Below are 27,686 nucleotides of genomic sequence, written 5' to 3' on the forward strand. Positions count from 1 at the left end.
TTAGATTAAGATTACCAAATAGGATAAAAATGACAGGAGTTCACACATCGTGATTAATGGCAAGTACCTACTGCCCTAGCAAATGACGACAAAAAAACATTATTCTTACTGTGCAAGTCTCAAGTACTATTAGTTTATATTCTTATAATACTTTGAAATATTAAGTGAATGTAATATTTTAGGTTTGTATTTCCTAAAGTAAAGTAATATTAAGCAAAAGTAACAACATTTTAATGAAGACTTTTACAGAGGGGAAAAACAGAAGATTTAAGAAATTAAGTCAGTTACTAAGACACAAAAATTCCTTGTAGCATTATTGAGATAAAAAGACAAAACTGTATACCAAATGATACATAGTAATTCATAAAACTAACGAATAAAACTAATGAGAACTAATGATAAAACTAATGAATTTATAGTAATTCATGTAGGTATCAATTCTCCTTTTGAGAAAAATAAACACTTCTTGCCTTGTGTGCAATAACTGGTTAATGTTTTATACAGGACAGATTGGTCTATATTAAGCCTGGACCTTTATTTGCTGATCATGAAAAGGCTAAGTCATGGCCCAGTGGCATAGTGGTTAAGTTTGCACACTCCATTTCTGTGGCCTGGAGTTCGAGGGTTCACAGGTTCACAGGTTTGGATCCTGGGTGTGGACCTACACACCACTCATGAAGCCATGCTGCAGTGGCGTCCCACATACAAAATAGAGGAAAATTGGCACAGATGTTAGCTCAGCGACAATCTTCCTCAAGCAAAAAGAGGAGCAAACGAAAAAACAACCAACCAAAAAGAACACAATACAAATAGGAAAAAAAAAAAAAAGCTAAGTCATTCTTTATTTCTTCAATTGTACTTAATAGAGGCAGGGAGTGAAAGCGAGAGTAATGTGGATTCTGAATTTGCACGGACTCAGTTTGAGGATCTGGTTCCATCACCAACCTCTGAAAAGGCTTTTCTAGCACAAATCCATGCCCGAAAACCTGGGTATCTTCACAGTGGAGCCACCCCGAGCACCATGCGTAGTGACATGTGAGTATCTTCTGCTTGGGGGTATTTTCTCAGTAAGAGAACACTCTGCAGGGAGAATGGGAAGACAAAAACATGGTTGCTTAGTTCTCTATTTTGGAAAGGGTTGATGCAGTTTCCTTTTCTGCCAGAAGAGGTAGAAGAGACCTACATTCAAATCTGGCATTGTGACTCCCCCTCTCAAAATTTCCAGAGAGTATCCATAACCAAAACCAGCCAGTACTTATTGAGAGCCTGGCTCGCCCAAGGCACTGTGCTAATTGTGTACAAAATAGTATCAAAAATTTCTCCCAGCCTTCCAGGACTCACAGGCTAGTACAAGAAATAAGTCATCCTATCTTCTGAATTTGCTGTATTTGTTCTTAGCGGAGCTGGTGATGCTGGAAAGGCTTCTGTTCAGAATGGGCATAAACATCATATAAGCGTTTGGAATTGAAATAAGTAAATGTAGAAAACCTCATTATAAAGAAATCCAATTTGGTCAACTTGTTGAATATGTATAAATTTGATCCTCAAAAGACATTTGGCAAAGGTTTTCCCCCAGTTAGGTTTCTGTGGCTTGACAGGAGCCAGCAGAATCAGGGACGTCCCCACTAGACTTTCTGGGACCCTGGGTCAGCTCAAAGGAGTCAGGCAGAGGAAACCAAAGCTGAGAAACTAAGGCAAAGCTGGGAGAGACCTGCCGAGCCCAGCTTGAGAGGGAAAGGAGGAAACGAAGGGAATGAAGCAAGTGGGCCGTCGGGAGAGCAAGGCTCAGGGGATGTGAGAACTGTGTGCACAGGCTCATCGAAAGGCTGGGAAAGGGAATTGCCGAACATTAGAAAAAGTACAGGAGGGCGATGGTGCTTAATGCGTAAAGTACTGCAGACTAGTCTACAAAAATAAACTGGCTGTTTTAAAGACCCAGAGAAGAAACTAACCAGACGCCTTTCTGGTGTTTTGGCTCCCAATCCAAGCAGTGAGTAAAAGACCAGTAATAATGGGGAATTATAAATAGACGTGGTTTGAAAGCCAGCTGTGAAAAGGCAGAGCGTAAGATCAAAACAAAACAGAGGGTCGTTTAAAATGGCTGTAGGCTGCTGCTTTCCATTTTAGTTTGCTTTCTTGTCCTTTCCTGTATAATTTAGAATTATTTTATTTGTTTATTATTCAAAATGTGAACTAATTGTCATCAGTCTAGTCTGGTAAATGCATATCTATTTGACTTTTTGTATTTAAGCATTTACGTGGCAGTTACCTAAAATTTCCTTGTTTCAAGCCTAAGACCCAAGACTAGCTAAAGCCACCCCACTCTGCTGTGCCTGGAATGCTGGTGGCAGTACCAGCCACCAACACGGCTGCAGGAGCTGGGGAGGGGAAGTTCATAGAGGCCTCGCAGACCTATTTAGACTGGCCCCAAACCTCTAAAAATAACAAGAACATGTCGTCCAGATATAAATAAACATGAACAATGGCATCTAAGTTTCAACCCAGGAACTTCTACTTGACCACTCTTTTCATTTTAGGTGATATTTTAATATCCATACTGTCTAAACATGTACTGTCTTTTACCCTGAGAATATTTTAGTCATACGATTTAGGTAGTGAATTTATGTTTAGTCCCTGGAAGAGCTTTATATATACTGAGATGAATAGTTGGAGACGGAGTGACACGTTGGTGACTGAGGTCATTTTTAACTATTTATTTCATAGTAGAATTGGACAATTTAAATAGATTTCTTAGATTTAGAGCTAGTGTAAACTTTTAAGAGCTGTGGGTTAGAGTGTTAGCCTTCCTGACATCAATTAGCTGATATTCTGAGACTTGATTTTGCTATAAAAATAAAGCACATGGGTGCACGTGCCTACAAACATGCAAAGAGGATTAAATTATGAACAAATGTCCTTAATCATTATTTCACTAGAGGGCTCACTTTCCTTATAGAAAGTCTTCTTAGATTCCATTAAAAAAAAAGCCCCCAGGTCAGGAAAACTGATATATCCTCTCAAAAGGCAAGCCTGCCTTCTTTAAGACTGATGAACATTTAAAGTGCAACTCATTGCTGTAAAACCTAGAAAAACATAGATAACCAATGATGACCAGACTGCCATAGAAAACATGCCTATGGGAATACCTTGATCATGTATTTCTCCACACTTGCAAAATTTTTTTTAAAGTGTTCTTTTAGGTAAAAGAAGACACTGAATTGAAGTGAATTGAAGCGAAGAACTGAATTGGAGGACTAAGTAAATGTGCCAAGAAAACTACAACTAACAGATAAATTCCACTCATACTTTCAAGATTTACTCCAAAACGCCATCTATGGTTTATTCCCAGGGTTACAGAAGATGGGGATCCCTATGTGCAGCCAGAGGATGAGAACTATGAAAATGACTCAGTCCGGCAGCTGGAGAATGAGCTCAAGATGGAGGAATACCTGAAGCAGAAGCTGCAGGATGAAGCCTATCAGGTAGATGGAGCCAGGCCCACAACACCCATCACTTGTGCCTCAGCCCCTCAGTGGCTGGGTCTTTTCCATTACTCAAAAAACCGATGGCTTCTCCTTCCTTCCACTCTCCCTTTCTGGAATATTTTGATTGCATTCCCTAGTCCATGTATTCTAGACAGTAAACATTTTAAGTACTTCTTAGAGCTGTCACTCACCACATATTCTTATAAATTCGGACCTGGAAAGTGAGAAGAGGCCATGTCACATTAGCAGAAACATGGTGACTAACAGTCCATCCTCCTCCAAGATCATTAGGGAAGATGCCTCTTCTCATAGATTAAAAAGATATATATACAGAGAACTAAGCACAAGGAAATTGAATAAGCATAAATATATCTCCTCCCTTGAATCATTCGTCCTCAGCCTCCCTCACTGCCTGCCTCATGTCAAATATAAATAAGCAAGGGAGTGACAGACTTCACGAAAAAATGTTGGGGGAACTGTGGGGCTGTGTTCAGCAGGGTGTGGATGGACAGACTGTCCTATATACTGGAGCATATGAATCCATCTGAGAATTCACTGAACATAACACATGCAATTGGAAATCCGTGTGACTGGTAACTCATCCTAAAGGGGATGCATTTTCCCCATGGAGATTGCTCTAAGCCTTGTTTGTCTGTCTTGTGTTTCCCTTACCTGTAATCCACAGGGGCTTTCTGGCAGTTTGGGAGTTCAGGGATGTTTGCCTGGTTGAGACCTGCTGCCCCCTAAGTCCCAGAGGGTTATTCGATCACATCAGGCTGTCTGTCCAGTGGCCAGGCAAGCTTTTTCCACATCCTTAGGTCAGCAGTGGCCCTCTCTTACCCTGTTAGTGAAGGAAAGAGGAGCAGAGAGAACAAATTATCTTCTACTTTTCATGTGTTTATAGATTAAGTTTTGAAATATTTTCCCAAGAAGAATGTAGCAAGAGGGAAATGGAAGCCCAGCAACCCGCCCCCCTACAATATGAAACAAAAGTTTTGCCTCTTTGAAGACAAATGTTCCATTAGCCATTTTTGGTTTAACATCCGCATTTCAGAAGCAACTAAAATGTCAGCCTAGTCATATTAAAAAAAAAAAAAAAAACAGTGACTATATATATAAAGCCTTCAACGCTATGGAAACAGTCAACGTCGCCTGAAGCACAGACCCATGGAGAGGGCTCTTTCTTTTGTGACTTCCATGGCCCGTCCGTGGAAGGAAATTCTCCTGGATAAGCCGCCAGGGTCTCTCCAGGAACTCTGAGGGCTGGCGTTCCTACATGTATCTCAGTTGGTTCTGCTGCACAGAGGGAGAGAGAGATGTGGTTAAGTAATCAATGTTCTGGGTCACGCTGGGAGTGGCGCCTGTCAGGCCTCAATATTTGAGCTCATATCAGTGTCCAGATTTTGGTGACAAAAGTAACTGAAATCTAGTTTAAAAAAAAAAGGGCAGCCATTCCATATAAAACATTAGATTTTTATTTATTTTAGTGGATTAGGAATTTAACCTTATATGAGTAAAATGAAGGAAAATTCTGTTAATAGCTTAAGATCCAATTGGAGCTTTTGCCATCTCTGGTAAATCTTAAGCTCCTTCTCTCTCTCTCCTTTCCTTTCTGTGCCCAGTGACTTCAAGGGAAAGGCAAAGAAAAGGGCCGGGAGGATATAAGCGGCCTGGGTGTCCACTCAAGACATATGCCCTGGAGAAGGGGGAAGTGGTTTTCCTTGACTGCTCTGTGAGCGTAGGGTTGTTCGATGGATCAGAAGGCTACTTTCATTCATTGGACACACTCTTTCTCTCCCTCTCTCTGTCTTTGTGCATGGCTTCCAACCAAATAATTCACCAGCTTGACTGCATCACAGACTTGACATGTCACCTTTCTTGTTTGTGTCCTTTGTCACCCGCAGGTCAGCTTGCAAGGTTGAATACAAAATCCTTTTATCACTCTCCTCTCAAGTAAGTACCCTCTAATTTAGGAGGAAACGTGGCCACTGTACACTGAATTCTGATAACTTGTAACCTAAATTCACCATCACTCTCTCTTAGGTGTTTCTCTGTGATAAAATATCCTCCTTCCGCTGATATCAAAGAATCATCTCGGTCTTGGAGCATTTCATTATAATCCAGTGGAGATTTGGCAGACAACCTTGGGGGTTGACTTTTTACTCTGTTAATTAGGAAAATTGGCACTGAAACTTCTGTAACACCAGAGATGCCCCAGAAATCTTCTGTGGCTGTGAAACCACATTACCAATCCATAACAGCTCCAAGTTTGCAGCCTCTCTGTCACTTGAGAAGGAAAAGTCCAGGCTTGCTCAGCATTTCCAGAGATGGGTCTGCTCCTTAGTAATGCTGTACTCAGGGCCCAAAAGATCCCATGTGTGTGCCTTCACAAGTGAAAGCAAAACCGCGTATTATTAAAGAAAACAAAAGAAGCAAAACAGAGGAAAACTTCTGCAGCCTTATACTTTTGGAATAGCTGCTTCAAATCAATTGTGGAATTCAGCAAGATATAACTTCATTTAAAATATCATTTACGTGGCTTGAGATCCACCCCCACCGCCACCAAGGATCTCCCTAAATACGTGGGAAAACCTCAGTAATTTTTTCACGAAGGGAGAATGGCACTTGACTGGCGGGATCACTTGAGTGTACCGGTTTGAAGGTCAGACCCTGGACTCTAACAGACCTGATTTCAAATAAGAGTTTCACCAAATGCTGGCAGCATAACCTTGGACAAATTATTAAACCTCTATGGGCCTCCGTCCTCTGTGTACAACATATATCATAACACCTGCTTCATAGAGGAGTTGTCCTCCCTGGGATATAATTTGTAAAGAGCTTAACAGAGTGGCAGACACGTTATAATTTTGTTAGGAGCACACACTTCCATGCCTGGCACTATGCTCGGTACTTTACAAGCTATTCAATCCTGGGGAGCTGCTATAGTTATCATGTAAGTGTATGGGAACCCCCGGGACTCAGGACTGGCTTGCTCCCTCTGTTTTTATCAACAAGGCTAGGACTTAGATGTGTTCAATGATTTGATACACCGTAAGTCTAGATGGTTTCTCTGGCTCCAGCTAATGGCCACTTAGATGTCCCCCAGTAGACTTCAAAGTTAATACACCTTTCACAGTGTTCTGGCTACACAGGCCCAAGAACTTGTATCTCCTTTAGTTATATAGTCTTTCCCAACCATGGAATCCCATAAGTCTATAGTGCAGTTGATGGTAAACTCAACTCTGGCTGCTAATTGAAAAAAGGATGTATATCTCCTAAACGACATAACAATTAGTAAAGAGTACATTCTAGCTCAAACACTGCTGGCCTCTTGTCTCAGTCCTGAGGTTAAGACCAAGCAAGTAAATATCCTGGCATAATTGCTATTATGAAATATACTTTATGGGCAATGAGGCCTTTTTAGTGTGAAAGGATGGGTCTTATTGACTGAGTTCTGTTTTTCTTCCCTTGGATTTGAGATGCCTCCCACATGCTCTCCTGGTTCATTATGACTACAATGAAAAAAGTCCCAGGAGCTGTTTCTGAAAATATTCACTCCAGTTATAACAAACCTGGTCCCAAAGGAGCAAGCCTTTTCCTTTAATAGCATTTTCTTTCTCTTAGCTCCAACAATTTGATCATTTTTTTTTGTTCTGCACATTATTTAAACATTAGTAGCTAGTTCTTAGAGAAATATATTTTTTAAAATGTCCTTGACATAAACCCAGATAAAAAATGGCTTTTGGCGCTTGTACCTAAAAGCCAAAGATTTCAGCACTCTGAACGTTCTTAGGCCATTTTTAAATATTTTCTTGCAGATTTGGCAATGAAAAGTTGAAACAGTTGTGGCCTCTGCCATTTACTGCATTGTGTACCTACCTCGCTGGCATCCTACAGGACTCTAAACCAGAACCAGCCTGTCACTAAATCAGGAAATCAGACAAAATTCCTTTAAAACTTGATGGAACACAGCAGAAGCTAGTGGCGTTTCATCTTTGCAGTTAGTTCTATCCCACTATGGTTTTTCTTGATGCAGCCAAGAAATACAGCTGAAATTTTAGAACAGTTTATACTATTGAAATCTATTTGTTTGGACTTTCTGACTATGCTGCAAGACCAGAAATTATCTCAAAGTATATGCTTCTCCCATCCAAGGGTCCTGAAGCCAACTTTATCAGGTCAAAGTCAATTATGCACACACAAGGGCAGAGCCCTACATAGGTAAAGGGCAGAAGGTGGGATACCAGAGACGTAGAAGACCCATCCTCTGCTCCAAAAGAGCTTTAGGCCTATTTGAAGATAAATATGTACTTATCAGCATGCTAACAAGAGAGAGCAGAGTAAAACCTTTTCAACTAGCCACTTTTGAAGAAATAGTATCTATAAACGTTAGCAGTCAACTTAGAGTCCACCAAAACTCCATTTTGGCCCACTCAAATCTTGGATTTGTCCCTTTTCCATCCCTCTGGCCACATGGTACACCACTCTCCTTGGCCAGCCACATCCTAACTTCAGAAATTAAGGAATTGGACAATCAAAGTGGATTTTTAAAAAATTTAGCATGGCATTCTAAAGATGAATCAGTGCTCTCCTCCCCTTGTTCAAAGGATAACACAGATATTTCTGTTGGCATTGCTTTGACCCTCCAGATGCCTCAGGTGCCCATTAAGCAAGAGACTCAACATGGAGGATTGTTGTCCTCTCTTTCAGAAGGTGCAATAGCGCACAATGTCCCACGACATTCATTCCTGATCATCATAGGAAGGGAGTAGAGCAAGTGTGTGTGTGGTGTGTGCGTGTGAGTGTGTGTGTGTCGGGGGAAAGGGGGGTTCCAAAGCTTCATAACCCTAATTTAGAAAACAGTTTTCATCTTTAAAAAAAAAAATCACACGTTCCTTATTCCCAGGCAAGCTATAGTCAGACAGATGATGAAAGTAACATGAAAGCTGGTGATGAAGGAGAGCCCTGCACCCACCCACACAGAGGAGAAGACAGCAGCCTGGCAGCAAGCTCACCGAAGAGAGGAACCACCACACGCAGCTGCTCCCGACAGACCCCACCCCTAAAGATGTGTTCTGCCGGCTATAGTGCAGCCAACTTTTTGTTGTAAGATTTGTAGTTCATAGGTGTGTGTTTTGAGAAGGAAAAAAAAAGAGACTTCTGTTCAAAGCTAACTTATCAGCTACATCTCCTGTAACATGGCTCATCCCTCAAAAAAAAAAAGGCTGAAAACCTGCTGCTGTGACGATGGCAGTGTTAACAAGCATTTTAAACCTTTGCACATGATATTGAACCTGTTCAGTTTACAATTACAATATTAATACTGTTTATAGCTAGAAGTTTGATTTCTGAATTGTTTGAGATTTTAGCAAAACAGTTTATTATACACTGTACATTTTTTTCCACAGCAATTGGGAAAAAACAACCACTTGCAATTATTCACTAACCCTGAAGGATTTGGTTCCTGAGTGTACAGACTCAGAGCCCAGAAGCCAACAAGGGGCCTTGGCCTGCACGGTCTGCAGTTGTCTCTAAGTCTCTGCGAGCAGTGACTTGAACCAAATACACCAGGATAATCCAGTCTTTGGGGTTTCTTTCCAACTTGGGGTTGTTTTCTTTCAAGATCCTCTAACCAATCAGCCATAGAAGTTAGTGTAAATATTTTTTCCAAATAGATATCATATTCAAAAAAAGGCAACATTCAAATTATATAGAATCTAGTTTTTAAAATCAGCACAGATCTTCTTAAAAACTGTGAACTATGTTTTGAAATACTCGTTACTAAAGCTGTTTATAAACCACAGGTGCCATAAGATCCCCAAACGGACTAAAGCTATCTCTGCTCTTCCGTGGTCTTGTTCCTCTCGTTTTAGCTTTAGGGAGCATGTGTCTAACAGCACCTCTCATCCACGAGTTCCCCAGCAGGTTGTTTGGAGGCCTTCAGCTTTAAATGTACAGGCTTAAAGTGCGCTTGCAAAAGTTCGCTCTCCTTTTATTTCTGAATGTTTATTGCCTTAGCTGGCTACCTGGTGTTCTGCATGCAGCCTTCTGTGGTCATGTGAGAGGAAACAGGCTCTGCTAAGTTGCATTGGGATTTGGCACTCAGCAAAAAGCTGATGTGCGAAAGAACTGTCAAAGAAGGGAGAATGAAAGACTCTGTTGATGATCCTTTATGAGGCCCCTCTTTGGGGAGCACTAAAGACCTCTCTTAGGGATTCCGGGGAAATGAAAAAATAATCTTCCACTTGTCTCAAGATTCGATGAAGTAAAAATCCTGCAACATACTCAAATTGGCAGCTTCTCTGGAATTCCTGTTTGTCCTTTAAAAGAAAGAAGAGACCATCCTTTTAGAACAATGATTCTCAAAGTGTGTTCCCTCGACCAACAGCATCAGCATCACTTGGGAATCTATTAGAAACGCAAATTCTCGGGCCCCAACGCTGGCCTACTGAATCAGAAACTCGGGGTGGGCCCAGCAATCTGTGTTTCATTAAGCCTTCCAGGCGATTCTGATGCCCACTAAAGGTGGGGAACCACTGCTTTAGAATAAAATCATATAATAAAATCTCTGAAAAGGCCCTATTCAGAATAAGCAAGAAAGGTTCTGAGTCAACCTCAAAGCTGTAGCAATTGGATTTTGCTTCCAGGGCTGGCAAAAACCCTCTCCCAGCCCACATAGTCAGCAGTAGGTGGGTGCCCAGCTGAGAACAGACACCCTGACATCTTCTAACTCCCTCTCCGGAGGGCTCTAAGATGCTCTCATCTCTGCGTTTGTTCGGAAATCATCTCCTTGACTGCCCTTTGGAACAGAACTGCTTGCCTTGGGGATAGTAAAGCTCTTGGTTGGCGTTAGTAAGGAGCCCATTCTGTCCATTGATGTGCTTCATCATGCGTCCCTCCCGAGAACCAGCCTGCCAAATGTCCCTGAGGACAGGCTGACACCAAAGTGGCACAACTACACACTTCTCAGATTTCTTTGCACAGATGGATTTTATTGCGGGTTCTGTTGATATATCTTAATGTTCATCTCCTTTCCACTGCCCATCTTCTGTGAAACCATACCTCTCTAGATGGAGCAAGTGGCCCCTCGTGCCTCATACTCGGTACTTAGAACCACTACATCTCAGCTACCTACATTGCTGTCAGCTCCAAATCATAGCCGGGTAGTTCCTGAACTTGGAACTCTGACCCTGCAAGTGGCATTCAGCCACTGACTGGACTGAGCTGACATCTGTTGTTATTTTGTGTTTCTACATCAAAACATTTGTCTAAGGTTTGAACTGTTTTGCTGATAACCTTCCCCCTGTCATAGGTTTCATTGCCAACTCCATCACATGGTTGTTGATACCATCGTACAAAGCCATCGCAAGGACTCTGGAAACTGCTGCCAATGACAAATTCCTGACTAACCAGCCACCTTTTCTTTCTCTTAGCTCCACGTCAGCACTGAGACCAGACTCAAGCACCCCTGTCCTGTAACCGAGACAAAATGGCGTGTGTTGTTTTGGGTTTTTGTGTTTTTTGGTGGGTTTCTTTCCTTGGCTCTCCAAATTTACTTTTGGGGCCTGTTCTAAGTGCAAACCCAGCAAGTTTCACCTGTCCTGTCCTTTAGATACAATTATATCTTGCGGGGGTTGTTTCTTTCTTGTTCCACAATGAATTGCACATCCATCTCCATCAGAGATGATGGCCTATCAATGAGCACTGGTCTAACACAGCCAACCCTCCCCCACAGCACCCTGTTATTAGAGGGAGGGAGGAGAGTGAAATCTACTGTATGGGATTCAGGAATCGGTTGTGATTGGTCAGGACGGAAGTCGGGGTAAGTTTGGTTGGTCAGAGGGAGATGTGCTGGAGATTGTGAAAAATGGATTCTCGAACGATCTACTTTAAGGCAGGGAAGGTTCATTTGTAAGTAGTAATGTGAACTGAATTGCATAAGAGTGTGGCCTTTGTCGTGTGATATACTATGTATTTTCTTATATGCATGAGCCAAAACTGTTGCATCATAATTTAGCACTGATGTCTGCTTTTATTTTGATCATCTTTGTCCACCCTTCTTAGTTCTTCGCCGTTAACTGTAGATAGACCTTGTAAATACAGCAACCTTCGGTTGCTGCGACCACCTTGGGTCAATTCCGCGCAAGGAGCCACAAACAAGAACTCCACTGTGTCCTCAGAAGAAAGGGCATTTTTACTTTTGAACCAAAAAGAGAAGAAAAAAAAATCAGAAGCATTATATCTTGAGGCTAATTAAGTGTAAGACATTTTTAATTATGACTACTGTAATTTGACACCATTAGAAATAACCAATTCAGAAACACTAAAGATTTCACAATATTCATTGGTATTGTAACAAAACTACTATTGTATGGGTTTTTTGTATTGCTGTTACGTATTGTTTCGTGTGTGTGTGTGTGTGTTGGAACCTCCTGGGGACATGTTATATTTTGAAGTGATTAAACTATTTAATTGTGTGTCTATATTTTGGAATGGAATTATTTCTTCATTAAAAAATGTTTTTAAAAACACTATATCTTGTGTATTTTACTCATTGTTTCAATGAATTCTTCCCAAAGCGACATAGAGTCATTCTGTTCAAAGGAGAAAGACAAGTGAGTACTTGCAGTGTGGAGCAGGACCCCTTGATTGGGTATTAGGCAAAATATCCCACCTTTTCCTTCCTTGGGGGACAGGACTTTTTTTTAATGGAAAGGCTTGTTATAATCAATATGGAGATGAATTTGAGAATACTAATAGCTCACATATTTTAGTGCTTACTTTATATCAGACCCTTTTATAAGCACTTTATGTCCCTTCACTCAATCCTTTGAATTTGCAGCATCTAGCCAGGTAATTGGCAAATATTACGTGCTCAGTTATTTGTTGAATGAATAAATCAGTGGCTTTTGTTTTGTGTGTGGTACAGCTAGTGAGAAAGAAGAATCGGCACACCCTGGAGGTCAATGTGATGATAGCAACAGAAATGAAGACAGTTCCAGGGGACAAAAACTCAGTGTCAAGAGTCCACAGAGGTAGCACCCCCTACATTCTCATTTCTCTTCCAAGAACCTCTCTGATTCCCATGCGATGCAGGGTTGTGTGTTTTTGCTCAAGGAGCCAATTCCTTTCCAGAACCAAGAGCAGAATCAGTGAGTCTGGCTCCAACACTTCATGAATGGCATTTTTCAGAGCTCCAACTTGGAATGGTGCTGAAAGACTGTGCTCGCAGAGTCTTGGAATCCATGAAAATGCTATGAACACTCAAGAGGCACCAGAGAAAGAAAATAAGAGGCTCTGCATCAATTGCAGGGGCAAATCCTGACCTGATATGATCTCTAGAGGAAACTCACACATTCCCCTCCCCTTGGAGGTAAGAAACAAGGGTAGGTCCTTTGGTGCCTGTCCAGGGCTCTTTCACTGCGTCTCAATGCCTCCTCCCTCATCTCTTAGGGGCCACATTGAGCTGTAATTTCCCTACCTCAGCATTTCCCAAATTAATTGCCAAAGTCACCTGAGGATTTGGTTACTTCTGATTTAGCAGGTCTGGAGTAGGTCTAGGGTATCTGTATGTTTAGTAAGAGCCTCAGGTGATACCTGTAGTCTCACAAATTTTAAGAAATGCTAGTCCCTTACTACTCAAATGTGGTCCAGGGAGCAACAGCATCAGCATCACCCGGGAGCTGGTTACAAATGCGGAATCTCTGGCCCTAAACCACACCTACTGAGTCATAGTCTGCATTTCATCAAGACACCCAGGGGATTTGTGTGCACCTTAAAGTTTAAGAAGCGTGGACCTGGAATCCAGTTAGCATTAGGTTCAGTTGGGTCCTTGGGGCATAGAATGACAAGCCAGGGGTGCTCTTTAAACTAGGATAGTGCAGTACTTCTCAAACTTGTAGAGTTTTGATTTAGTAAGTCTAGGGTAGGTCCCGAGCTATGCATTTCAAACATGTCCTCAGATGACGCTTATACCTGTCTGAGGACCACACTTTGAGGTACAAGGATATAGAGTTCTTTTAAATAAGGCAAATTCTGGGAAGCTTATTACTGTAAACCAGGTACCATAATCTACCCCTGGCCTTTGTGGATTTCTTTACATAGCAGATAGAGATACTCAAATCTAAGGACATGAATATGATGGAAGCTCACTAGGTTTAAGGCACTCAGGTAGCATTGCAGCAGCTAAACTATACCAGCAGCACTGGAAGCAGCTGGATCTAAAGAGTCTGCCAAAGAAGAATCTTTTGCTCCAAGAATTAAGGCCTCTGTCTCCATGGTACAAGGAATCACCCAGGAGTAGGACTCTATGGGCTTAGTGGCCCCAAAAGGGCAGATTTGCAAAGTTGGGATAGGGACACATTGGATGAGAAGAAGCTGGCAATATTTCAGATTCATCATTCCAGCAGAGCACATCAGCTACTGAGACGCCCAGGGAGAAGTTCTCTGGGCACCTTAAAACCTGGGGTTCTGCCTCCTGAGACTATGATACCTTAAACTACACTTGGACCACTATGCTGTGATGGAGCCCCCACCCCCAAATTCGAAATCCCAATGATACATGGGCAAAGATGTTCATGATGCCTTGTCTATAACCACAAAAAATTAGAAATAGCAGAAATGGACAATAATAAAGGAGCATTTAAACTACTTATGGCATGATATGGTAAGCTGGAATACTAAGAAGCCATAAAAATGATGATACAGAGATAAATTTATCAACATGAAAGATATTTATATGTCAAACAAAAAATCACATTATAAAAGAGTCTAAGAATGATCCCAGTTTTATAAATATTTGAGTGCCTTTTCATAGAAAAATTCCCAGGAAAACACACACCAGAAGGTTGATGATCCAAATCAAGGGATTATGGATGATATTTTTATTTTCATCATGTTATTGTGTCTTTTCCACGTTCCTTATCACAAATATTTAGTGTAAATGAGTGGATGGAAAAGAAACACCTGGGTTGGACGGTTTCTTTGATTTGGTAACAAGGCTACTTGAGTTGGCCAACATTTTTGAAGGACATGCCTAACAATGTGAACTTTCTATGCCTTCACTGAAAAAAGAGTTCTCTTTTTCTGCCTGTAGAGATGCTCAATAGCATTATCATGCCATAGAGCATTGGAAATTATGTCTACGCTTGTTTCATTTAAAAAAAAAAGACATAAAAATATTGGAGGTTTATTGTCTAGCTAAATTATGACAATTTTTGGTCCTGCTCCCAATGCTAATCAGTTCAGTAATGGATAGAAACAAAGCAAGTGAACCAGTAACGTCAGCCACCTGTATTCTCCATCTCTGGTTCTGCCATCTCATGTGTAAAATGGGAGTAAATCACACCTGTAGTTGGCTCCTTTGCTTTCCAATCTCTTGACTGTGCTGTGCAGGAGGAGTGTTGCTAAAGATGTCAAGGGCAAGAACAATCATTGGAACACAAATGGCACTAGGTAAATGGCTTCTCTGGCATTCCACTTTTTCTGGAAGTCTCTTTGTGGCCGCTCTTGCTTGAGAACAACTACACCCTGAGAATATCTGAGAAGGGTCAATTAGATCAGCTTTCTGCTCTGGACCTCAAAGAGAAACTTTATTTGCTTTTCTTGGAATTTTTTTCCTGGGCAAACACCTTTCCTTGCCATCAGTGGGGGTGAGTGAAAGTAGACCAAGAAGATAAAGAGGAAAGGTATGTGGTCAGGTCTAGGCTGATAGAGTCCTCCACACACTCTAGTCTCACTCCTGTGGTGTAGGGGGCAAACACCTTATGGTAATAAAGACTGCTCATTTGCCTGATTCTGTCCTCATCTTTATCCATTTTGTGCCAAAAAACATAGATTTACAATTAATTTTAGGTATCTCTCTTTTACATCATGTAGGAAATAAAAAGTGGTGTTACAAACTAAAAAATACAATTGTGTTCCATTTCCACCCCAAGCAGGAAGCCTCTGTGTCCAGAGATTTTACTGGGATTGCATTATGTAGGCATAATTGATTAAACCAATGGAACTCAATCTCCAGCCCCCTTCCCTTCCTGGACGTTGGGGTGGCCCAAATTTCCAACTATAGAATCACAAGGAGGTTGATGTTTCTAGTGAATGGCCCTCATCCTGAAGCAGTCTAGGGACTCACAATGAGTTACCTCATTAGCATAACAGAGACACTCCTATCACTCAGGAAATTCCAAGGGTTTTTGAAGCTCTGTGCCAGGAGCCAGGGACAAAGACTAGACATATTCTCTTCTATATCACACACTAATACTCAATTTTATATTTTCCCATGTAGTTACTTTTCCTAGAGATCTTTATTTCTTCATACAGTGTTGAGTTATTGTCTAGTGTCCTCTGACTTCAACCTAAGAACTCTCTTTAACATTCCCTACAAGGCGGGTCTACTGTAATGAACTCCCTCGGCTTTTGTTTATCTTGGAATGTCTTAATTTCTCCCTCATTTTTGAAGGACAGTTTTACTGGATATAGACTTCTTGGTTGATAGGTTTTTTCTTTCAGCACTTTAAATATGTCATCCCACTGCCTTCTGGCTTCCGTGGTTTCTAATGAAAACTTAGCTGTTAATCTTATTGAAGCTCCCTTGTAAATGACAGTCACTTCTCTCTTGCTGCTTTCAAGATTCTCTCTTACTCTTTGACTTTCAACAGTTTGATTATAATGTGTCTTGACGTGGATCTCATTGAGTTTATCCTACTTGAAGTTTGTTGAGCTTCTTGGATGTATAGAAACAAACTCCACAGATGATTTTTCAAGGAGATCAGTTAAAATATCACTGCAATAATCCAGACCAAAAATGATGATGTTAGTTTAGACTAAAGGAAGAGGGAAAAGTGGTCATGTTCTAAATATACTTTGAGGGTAGAACCAATAGATTTTGTGAATGGATTGGATGTGTGTGAGAGACAGAGAGGAGACAAAGGAGGATACCACAATTTGGGAGCCCAAATAACTAGGGGAAATAAGTTGCATTACTAAGAGAAGGATCGGAAGAGCAAATCTTGGATGGAGAGAATTTCAGGAGCTAATATCTGGACATAATCTATTTGAGATGCCTATTAAACATCCAGGTGGAAAGAGGGAGTAGTGTGTTAGAAATCCAGGCCTAAAATTCAGGAGGGAAGTCTAGACTGGAGCTATAAATCTTGGCATCATCAGCACAGAGATGATAAAGGAGGCTGAGAAGGAGAGATCAGAAAGGTAGAAGAATGCCAGGAGCTGTGTTGTCCTGGAAGCCAACTAATAAAATTGCTTCAAGGTAGAAAGCATGATTAACTACGTTGAATGCAGCTGATCAGGTAAAATAAGAACAAGGAATTGATGCATTGCATGTGTGTTGAATTGAATTAACTTAATCACATTTGAAGAATCTCTTGGCCAATTTCTGTGTTCTTAATGAAATCTTGAGGAATATCGAGTGGAAATTCATGCTTGTTTTTCCTCTCAGGGCCTTAGGGGAGTTGTGGCGCATAATAAACCCAAAGGGTTGACTCTGATTTCTATCTCCACACTCCCTCACAGGCCAGTTGCCTTCCTTCATTCTCATTTGGGGAGATCAATCCACAAAGACAACACTGACAACTTACATATTGTGATAGGCACAATAACTTGATAACAACCAAGTTAAGATAGAAAATGTCCCCCTATTGACTCTTTAAAATGTTTTTTTTTAATGAAAAGTATATACTAATTGTTATTTTTGGAAGAGGAGCCTTTCTTTTATTGATTTTGGGATGTCATCTGCCTCAGTTATATTTCTGAGGAAGAAAGGTTAAATTACAAAACTCTCCCCTGCTCTCTGGATGTATAAAACTAAAGTTTAAAAAAAGTCTCTCCCGTTTTATGGCAATGTGTGTTTGTTTGACATTATCTATTGGTTGCTTTGAGGCTAAATTTAAGGAAACAATACATGTAAAGCCCCCATAAGTTTCCTGACTATGATGGAAACTCAGCTTATGTCAGTTCCTTTCCCTTTTTCCTTTGTGAAGTTTACAATCCTCATTCATAAAATGGGGGCAATGGCTCTTGTTTCCAGAAAACTCACACACAAATAAATTTAACATAAAAACAAATATAAGGAAATCTATTCAACCTTATTAGGAATGAAAAGACTGGAAATTAAAACATTGCTGTACCAAGGGGACTTGTGGCCCTATAAACACTAAATTCTGAGGCCCTCCAGCCAGCCTTCCCCACTGAACACACAGAACACTGGTAGCTAGGCATTTACTCTTCAGATAAGGATGAAAGAACCCCCTCTGGGGAATCTGACTAACCCAAAATAAAAGCCCTAAAAATATAGATATGGGGCCAACCAAAGCATCCTCTGGGAAAGCTCATGTGCTAAGACTACCAATCAGCTATTTGCACCCACACTCTTGCAAATGAGCAGACAATCAAGTATCACAGACATTTGAGAAAAGCCTTTAACATGAGTGATAAAGACCAAACAAAGAGAAAAGACCTTAGAGGAAGAGTAGACTATGCCAAGGAAATTAGATAAGATAATGCTAGCTGCTAAACCAATCAACTCCATATAAAATAAAGGCTTGCGTACAGCATAAAGCCCAAAAGGGGAGTTCCTGATAAGTAGGCAGCTCTCCTCCAAATATTGATGTAGGGATCCAGGCTCCTTCCACCTTTTGAAAATTTGTAATTTACTTTCTATTTCATAGTGGATTCCCAAAATTGTATAACATCCATGCCTACAAAACCTGTATCTACCTCTGTTGATACCTAGAAAAGAAATAAAAAAGAAAAATAAGATAATTATTAATTGCCAAGTTGTTCAAGAAAAGGAAAAGTTGTAGTATAGCTCAGTTTTGACTCTCATCCTCAAATAGCATACATATAAAAATAATGTAGGCTTGGAATAGTAATGAACCAAAATCACGCATAACTCTATTGAGACGATACGAGATGGAATGTGTGCATGAACATAGTAGAAGGGGAGAGCTCACTTCACATCTTCTGTCATGGGGAGACCATAGATAATGCCCATAACTTAAAAACAAGAAGACACACAAAGATGTTATTTGGAGGTTAATGCCAAATGAACAAGCTAAAAAAGTTAGTTGTTGCTGAAAAAGGGAATTTAGGAAGAATGATGACCTTTTTAGTCCATGTGAGCAAAATTTTGATTTTTAGAAAGACAAATTGTAGAAAATACTTTAAGATGCTAATAGTGATTAGTCTTAGGTGATGAATTTTTTGGATAAATTTTTTAAATATTTTTTCTTTCATTTGTATTTTCTGCATAATCTAAAATAAACATGGGTTACTTTTATGACTGGAATATTACACAAAGTTTAAAAGCAATATGTTTTTCTATCTCAAAACTTGTAAGAATTAAATGTGAAATACTTTTAAACTAGTTGGCATTTTAAATTATTTAGCTATTTTTAAGTGATGGAAAATTTTTAAAATATAGTTAACTATTTTTGACTTAGAAGAAGAGTTTTCATAAGGTTAAATTACTCTTCTATTGAGAGAAAACTTGCATATATTTGACCCTTTTGAAAGATAGACAAGATATGGCCCTCCCCATTCATTTTCTTAACTGTGTTTGGGGTTTTTTTTTCTTAACAACAAGAAAATACATGTCTCCCTAGGAACGATTGCAATTTATAGGACCATTTCAAGGCAAAGTTGACTAGTAACTAGGACGCTCAGCAGGGCCAACCTTAACTGCATGTGTGAAGGTCTCCTCCTCCCAGTACACTTGCAGGTCATTTGTTTTGCCTCTCTGCCACAGATTTATAAGCATCTCAAGGTCAAAAATCCATACACCCTCCTCCTTTCTTCTCTTCCTCGTCCCCTCTTCCCTTTCTCTCTCTTTTATTTTTTCTTCCCAAATGCCAGATATAAGGAAAAAATAACTAACATTTTTGTAATCTTTTACAGCTTTCAAAAAACCTGTTTTACTTACATTTAATCCTCACAATACCCATGTCAGGAGTGCCTAGTCATCTTCAAGTCTAACATAGGGGGTTGTCTTTGTTGTAAAAAAAAAAAAAAACCTGCAGACAAGGCTGAGATGGGAAGAAGGCTGGGCACGAGATCAAACAGGAAACAGAAGGGAAAACACAAGAAATTTCCCACTTATGAGGAGATGAAGTGCTTCCCGCAGGAGTTTCAAAAAGCAGGAGGCTTCTCCCTCTACCCATGGCTGGGGAGACTTCAACCAGCCTCTGCTAGATCTGGCATCAGCCAAGACTAAGATTCGTCCAAGGAGCTGTGCTGAGTTCCTTGGCTTTGGTTTAATTCCTGCTGCTGTCTCCTGGTTGCCCTAGCAACACACATTAAACTTGGAGAATTTTTTGTTTTAAACATTATTTGAGTTCGTAAAGGAGAACTGGGAAGCTATGGAAAGGTGAAAAGAGATTTTCAGTACCAGATTCTTTTCTAAGACATCAGACCCAGCAGTAAGGCTATGATGTACACCAAGAACCACCCACCGCCCAAAACATTCCCCCAAGACTTCATTGGCATAAGTCAGGAGTAATGGGGTAGGTCTGGTTGTAGAACATTGGAGAAGCTTAGGGCAAGAACTTTTTCCCTGGTTCACAGCCAATTTGGGAACAATGGTACTCTGAAAACCAAAACCCTTTATAGTCTTTTAAAAAAAAGCTGTCTTTGCGGGGTTAGTACATGAGGAAAGAGAAATATGTCCCTTCTATTGCAAAGGGATCCAAGAAGTCTCCTTCATGGAGAGAGATTCAAATATTTTAACGGGATAATAAGAAGAGTATAATTTTACCAGAAAACCTAAACCAAGGCTAGGAAAAGATACTGAAAACTCCACGTAAAACTTAGCTTCGCTTCTTAGCTCTCACTGTCCACTACAGACAAGCATACTTGATCAACGGCAGAGACATGTTTTTTCAGCCATTGTGAAGGTCTCTGTATGTTGAACATTGAGTACCGAGATAGTCTTCGTGTTTTTTTTTCCAAAAAAAGCACTGAGTCATTCCTTATATGACCACTTCACATAACGCTAAATTACAAGTCTGTGATGGTGAGTAGTGTAAAGCTAACAGATTTTATTCCAAGACTATAGCTTTGGCCTGGCCAGACCTGATGAAGAGACAAAGATTCGTAAATAATTGCTTATTTACCTATTTGCCTTACCCCATTCAAAGCTCATGGCGAGCAAGGTCTTCCCTCATTTAAGAACATCACCTAACCCAATGCCTGGTGCACAGTGGCTGGGCAATAACCACAGAAACAATAAATAAAATAAGGAGGACACACCATTCCTCAGGCTATTCTTCTAAATAGCAGTCATAGCCAGGATTTTTTTTTTTTAAAGATTTTATTTTTTCCTTTTTCTCCCCAAAGCCCCCCGGTATATAGTTGTACATTCTTAGTTGTGGGTCCTTCTAGTTGTGGCATGTGGGACGCCGCCTCAGCGTGGCTTGATGAGCAGTGCCATGTCCACACCCAGGATTCGAACCGACGAAACACTGGGCCGCCTGCAGCGGAGCGTGCGAACTTAACCACTCGGCCACGGGGCCAGCCCCCATAGCCAGAATTTTTAATGGAAGCTTTGCAATAGATGGAGATCTATTTGGAATAGACCCCAGTAAGCACTGGAAGTGTGAGGCTGAGGAGGCCATCCACGTGGAAGTGATGCTTGTTCTGAGAGGCGGAGACGCTAGTTTGTATTCTGACCTGCAGACGGCAAAATACCGGATAACAGAGCCAGGACTTTTCTCAGAAAGTGACTCGGTGGTTTGCCTGAGACGGACCCAGTTTCAGCACTGAAAGCCCTGCTCCTGAGAAACACCTCAGTCCTGGCCAAACCAGAGCAGTAGGTCCCCCAGGAAGATCCATAAAGAGACACTCAGGCACCCAGGCCGGCAGCGAGGCTCAGATGACTTTCACAACATAAAGCAAGTAAGATCTTACTCTAGAGTGGGACATTTGGAGAGCAGAAAATGCTTATTCTACCATGAATGTATCTTTTTAATCAAAAGTTTAACTTTTAGTAGGACTATATTCTGATGTCCTGCCAGGATGATATCAGCTGCACAATTCACTTTAGGGCGTCTGAAATGAGAACACCTGGGGGTTCACTTTGGGGTTTCTAAAATGAGGTAACCTATATATAAGAATTGTTTAAATATCCAGATGCTAAAGAGAGTCTGCAAAAATCAGGTTGAATTTTGCCATAACTGAGATTGAGCTCTTTTTCTTAAGGCAGTGATTAACTATGAGAATTGATTTATTCTTGAGGTTATCTCAGAAATTTTGACCAGGTCATCAACTTTCCCTCCCATTTCTTTGAAGAGAGGACATTATTCAGTTCATCTAAGAGCAGAATCAAATTCTTTAGACACAACTTCAGAGAGAGGGAGCTGAGACTCAGCCCTGTTTTCACCATTTCTTTGTTCTACCCAGTACCCATCTCTCCACTGTAGTCTCAATGGGGTGTTGGAACAGACTCTGGAAATAAACGTATAAGCTTGGACTTTATAGACGGAACATACGATCTGGCCCTTAGAGATTGTTCCAATTATTGAATCAGATACATGGTGTAAAAGCTTGTATTCTCAATTAAGCAAAAAAGAGTATCACCTTCCTATTTCTGGAATAGCTACTAATACATTGTGGGATTTATAAATGACATTTAGAATGGCTCTATCCTGCAATTTCTAGAAGAACTTATTCTAATATATTTTCGTTTTAATTCTCTAAATAATTCAAGGTTTGAAATACACAATAAGCAAATTCTAATGGTCCATCACACCACTACCATAGAACACACCACAAATTATGTAAGACCCTAAGACTTCCTGGGTAAGATGCTTCACAAGTTGCCTAAAGAGTTCACCCCTGAATGAACTTTCTTCCTTACCCTTAGTTGATTACTCATTCAGTTCGGTAGTAACTGCCAATAAAGAAATTTTTGGCTGGAGATTTGTCAAGTGTAAATCAGTCTTATATCAGTTTTACTCAGTTTTATGTTCCAAATAGCATGTGTTCCTTGAATGCCAAAAAAAAAAGTAAAAAATCTTGAGATTTTTATATCAGAGGCAATAGTCCCCTGATACATATATCAATACACGCCCATTCATTATAGTAACCAAAGGCCATTGTAATCACAGTGCTGACACGAGAACCACAGTTTTCCTTGTTTGTAAGTCATCAACAAACTTGGCTCTTTTGGAGTTTTATGTTTTAATTCCACTTTTTTTTTGGCTGAAAGAGATCATTCACAAATACAAGGAGAAGGGCTTGAAGTTTATATTTCTATGCTAGACTAGTGATTAGAAAATATTACTAGAATTTGTAAATTACCCACAGATTGATACAGGAGCTATTGCATTGGGGAAGGGAGGCGAATAAATGACAACTCCTCCCTGACTATAAGTGGATGGGAAGGCTTGAATTAACACATGAGAAATGCTGGGAGGGAGGAAAGAATGTTTTGGAATAATCATGTTTATGCTCTCTGAAAGGTACATCCCTAGTGAATTGTTCATAACCATAACCTAAATCCTTGGGTTTCCCACGAATCAGCATTTATTGAACAAATGTAACAGGATAAATGATTACCATTCCCCCTCTAGGAACATCTGCTTCCAAAGGAATTTTGGCAGAGTTTACAAGTGATGTCAGACTGCCAGGCACAAAGATCTCAATCTGGTTGATTCTTGCCCTGGCATTCCTTCCTCCAGGGGAGCCTTGTCTAAATCCACAAAAGCCAGAGTCTGAAATGGATTACTGTACATTCTCACTGCAAAACAAACAAAAGGTTGGAAGGAGGAAGTGCTCAGAACTAGAGTTATGAGTCTCTTAAATATTTATATTCAACATTCCACAAAATGTCCATTTGTAAAGATGTTTGGGAAAATAAAATAAAATTCCAAAGAGAAACATTCCCAGTCATGTTTTTTACCATCAACAAATATTTATTGAATAACTAACTCCTTCTAGGAGTAAGGAGCCACCAGCCTCTTTATGGACCCAGGCAGGTCGACGTTACTCACAGAGAGTTATACTTCAGACATCTGGTTGGCTAACTGGGATTTCTTAGGATCCTGTAGTTACTTTCTGTTTATCAGCTTTTATTGGGTCTTCAGAAATTTGGTTAAGAAAGGATTTGGAATGGGTTACCCAGGCCAGGTACTCCAACAACTACTTTTGACTGAGGTGATTTATTATTGTAAACATTTTTAATATGGATGGAAGGAGATGACATTCGGGTTTGCTCATAACCTACAAAACAATGGTTTAAGGAAATGCAACCTCTTCCAAGTTAAGGTTTGATGGGTAAAAGAGAGTTTGCCCTAAATTAGTTCAAAACAGAATTAAGTGAAAGGCTTCACTGAAGTCAAGTGAAAATCTATTTTAATGGCCAAAAGAAGGAGAGGGCATAGAGAGGAGCGCACCACATGTCATTGCTTGGCTCACGGGAAGCAGTAATGACTCCCCAGAATTTGTTCTTTTTCCGGTCAGAACTGGGTGAGTTGAAGAACAAGAAAGTACCTTAGAGATTTTTCACAGGATGATATGTAATAGTTTTATTGTATTTCAAGTGCTGAATCATTACATTTTGGCTATCTGTCAACATTTCATGAAGTCAAGTGATACACTGAAAAATAATGCGGCTCTGGCTTATTTGACCCTAAGCAAATAACTTAACTTCTCATTCTCAACAAACTTGTCGTTGAGAGCACAGATGCCTATTTTAAATTCTTTACAGATTTATCATGATGATCAAAGTAATATAATGAAATATAAATATAGCTGTATAGTAACTTATAGTAATATAAATGAAAAGTATTATGAAAAAATATAATTCACCATTGGAATTTAACTTATTGCTATCACACATATCAGTTATAGCAGTTTATCTTAGTTAATTTTCATGTTCAGAGAACTTACCGTGATCAATTCCCTCCACCTCTTCCAAGAAGTCAAGGGCATTGGTTCATTTCAACAAATGACAATATCTTAAATTGATCACCATAGAAAAATGGTTCTGCTCTGCAGACACCAATTAACCACAGTGACCCTTGCGAATTGCCAAGTTAGCAGCACCACTCCGTCACCCTCACTTCCAGCTCTCATTCAACCAAGCAATTAGGGTAAAGCTTACATAATTGCAGCAGTTTTCTCTAGTGTTCAAGCTGGGGTTAGCTTTGTTTCCCATACATCAGAGGCCCAATGCAACTGTTAATCAAGAAGCCGAAACACACTGCGCAATGATTACACTCCTCCTCCTCCTGTGATTCGACAGGAACTGCCCAACTAGAACCAAAAAAAAAAAGAAAGAGCATAGGAAAGTCTGACCCAATGGCAAAAGAATGTTGTCCCCCTCTTCCCAGGAAATACAAATGTGTATCTCGTTATGAACTGTCCAGGAGGGTTAGCAGGCTCTCCTGTTAAGAAGCCTGCTGACTTGTCACTCACCAGCCCCAAAAGTTCAGACAGGAACTCAAAGGACATATAAGTAGAAATGATTCAACGGTTTTATTTTGTTTTTTTAAGAGCGAAATATTAAAAGCTGGCTCCCATTCCATGGCCACGGGTCTTCCTTGAAATGTAAACAGCGGCAAAAGCTGAGAATGACTACCATACTTGAATGCCAAATAAACACGAAATGACAAGCACAGATTTTTGGCTTTGTATTAAAGCTTGGTTTTTCAACAACCCCTTTTGTTGCCTCTAAAGACAATGGTCTCAGTGTTTCTGAGCCAAATCCCAGGGACTCTGAGCAGAGCCTTCTTTGCCGCACCCAACCCAGTTCGCTCTGCAAGCAGGGCTGGTGTCCCCTTTGGGTTTGAAAGCAAGCCATCTCTCCCCTCCTGGCCCACTGCTGGAGAAGCATCTGTGTGTTGAAACTAAAGAGGAGTGGCATACGAAACCTGGAATTCGCAGACCAGGCCCCAGGAAGTTTGAAGAAGGATGTGCTCGGTGGTTTTCATTGGTTAGGAAATGGTAGCTTAATCGTGAGCTCTGCAGTGGACTCAGCTGGAGGAAGCTGAGGATTTACTCACTTCATTAGTTCATTGTAGGTTTAATTTTTTAAAATTAGTGTGTATCATTTTGGCTTTATGTCACTTACAGGTAGCAATAATTGACTTAACTAGATGGAACCAGTGGGCATTTTACTCTCCTTCCCAGCTAGCAGTTAAAACAGCCCCCAGATTCTCTCACATGGCTGAGTAAACGTCTCAAGCATTTCCACAGGTAAGTATCTCAATGCCAACACATGGGCCCCCCAAATAAGAAGCCGTGTGGTCACACACATCACCGCCTCTGCAGGCATTGCCTTTGTTGAGGCTCTGCATCAGGGTTTCAAAGATCTGTTGTAGAAGCATTTAGATACTGGGGGTGCTTATTTCTTACTCTTTCCTTCTAATCTCACAAAGCCTTCTCTTTGCTGATTTTTAACCTCAGCGAGGAGAATTGGATTCAAAATTGTACAGTAATATTTTAATTATTATTATTTCTATAACATAATTTCTCATTCTAATTATTTGCTTAGATAAGTTTACTAAGTTATTAAGAGAAATGATTTCTGCATAAAAACAGTGGCATTCATCACCTCCAAACTTGGGAGGTGATACTAACCTAACGGACTTAATGCCCACTGAGCGGCACCTTCGCCTCCGTGAAGAAAGCCATAGTTACACCACCTGACAATTCCTCCTATTCTATAGCTCTTTACAGTTCACAGTACACGTTAATAACCATTATCAGGCTTGATCATTAAAGTCATCAACTCCATTTTATAAGTGAGAAAACCGAGTCTCAGAAAAATGAGGAGATTTGCTAATGGCCATGCTAATAATGCGGCAAAACAGTGATTCAAACCCAGTCTCCTTATTATGAATCTACTATTCAGTCAGGTGGAGCATGCTACATGAGTAACAGGAAAAAGAAATAATACAAGGTTTGTATACCACCTGGTGGAGCCGGAGATGGTATTGTCTTATCGAGGCTCAGGAAAGAACACATTTATTCTTCTTCAAGTTCCCACAGCTATTTTGTGCCAGACTATAGCTCCTTACCCACTCACGGTATGAGAGTTGGGTCACTGTGAGAACTATCTGAAGAGGCCGTTCTCAGCATCTCTTCTATTTATTTATTCATTCATTTATTCACTTACTTTTTTTACTTATTTGCTTATTTATTCATTTATTTATATTAGGAAAAATGTTTGTTTCTCTTTTACTTGCACTATCAGCCCTAGTAAACTTGATAAAATGATCTAACATTTAAAGTACAAAAAACAGTAATGCAGGCCACTTCTCAAGTATGTTGTGAAGGATAACTAACAAAAATTAATATGACACTTAACAACCACATTGTTCTAAGCAATTTTACAGACATCCATAGCTGGTTTCAATAGAACATATTTGTCCCTTTCATATTAACCTATTTTCAACTTAAATTTCACTAGCTCTAACAAAGCTAAATGTACCCCTAAAAAGACATTCTTTATCATTCTACCACTTCTTTCAGCATTTATGGTAGACTGATAATAATTCATTTCACAAATGCAAAGAGTTCTATACATCAAAATTACCTTGAGCTTTTTTAAAAAGCGCATTCTGAGCAACTAAAACTCAGTTCACTACATCCTTAAATGAAGGATTTCATTATGGAGATCATTTACTAACAGATGTTTTTAATATCCATACATGAAGGTCATGAAGACAAGGAGAGAAAATAGCAGCTGACGTTATTAAAAGATATGCATTCTCCGCCTATCCATTGTCTACTTTTGCTGTGCAAACCCAGGCTAAACTCTGGATCTGGTGCAATTAAAGGCAGGATGAAGTTTCTACATAATTCCAGTGAACTACAGACCAGAAGCATCATTGACAGCCAAATTCTTCTTCTGTGTGCATTGAAAAAGCACTCCTATTGTTCCCCAGACAGAATCTTCTGAACAAAAGAAAACAGCAGGCCCCAAGTCACACCCATGAGCTAGGATTCCTCAGGTTTAATTTTGTTCAAAGGTCTGAGCAGGAGCAAGTGATGACTTGTAGGTAAACTTCACGATAAAACTCGAACTTTCAAAACAAAGTGTCAGAAGAGGACGAGAGGGAAAAAATCTGAATGTTTGCTAGACTTGTCATCATTGGTAACACATCTTTGGGCCTAAAAAAACTTTGATAAAAATACAAAAGTTTCCTTAGGCGTGGCCTATATTAATAGGGTGGGGGTGGCAACTCA

General features: G+C 40.2%; 1 protein-coding gene and 1 long non-coding RNA gene across 47 annotated transcripts in view; one reads left to right on the forward strand and one right to left on the reverse strand.

The window, feature by feature from the left end:
• The window catches only part of DTNA (dystrobrevin alpha), a 359,383-nt gene extending 347,364 nt beyond the window's left edge, over window positions 1-12,019 (forward strand). For 25 of the 45 annotated variants that reach the window (XM_070220878.1, XM_070220865.1, XM_070220888.1 and 22 more), the window contains 4 exons: window positions 867-1,035; window positions 3,350-3,482; window positions 5,390-5,438; window positions 8,392-12,019. In XM_070220878.1, coding sequence (XP_070076979.1) covers window positions 867-1,035; window positions 3,350-3,482; window positions 5,390-5,407 — 320 coding nt within the window. In that variant the 3' untranslated portion in view covers window positions 5,408-5,438; window positions 8,392-12,019. The remainder of the gene's footprint in view (window positions 1-866; window positions 1,036-3,349; window positions 3,483-5,389; window positions 5,439-8,391) is intronic. The other 20 variants (XM_070220881.1, XM_070220893.1, XM_070220866.1 and 17 more) reach the window with 2 other exon arrangements.
• Window positions 824-24,743, reverse strand: LOC106780929 (uncharacterized). 2 transcript variants are annotated; one of them, XR_002809908.2, is made up of 4 exons: window positions 24,384-24,715; window positions 23,052-23,232; window positions 4,158-4,326; window positions 824-1,080 (listed from the first exon to the last, which is right to left on the reverse strand). It is a non-coding gene; the product is annotated as an uncharacterized lncRNA (long non-coding RNA). The 2 variants fall into 2 exon arrangements; XR_011420992.1 differs by lacking the exon at window positions 23,052-23,232 and having other exon boundaries at window positions 24,384-24,743.
• Between the last annotated feature and the right edge of the window lie 2,943 nt (window positions 24,744-27,686).

The sequence above is a fragment of the Equus caballus genome, chromosome 8, assembly GCF_041296265.1.
Source record: "Equus caballus isolate H_3958 breed thoroughbred chromosome 8, TB-T2T, whole genome shotgun sequence".
NCBI classification, from domain to species: Eukaryota; Metazoa; Chordata; class Mammalia; order Perissodactyla; family Equidae; genus Equus; species Equus caballus.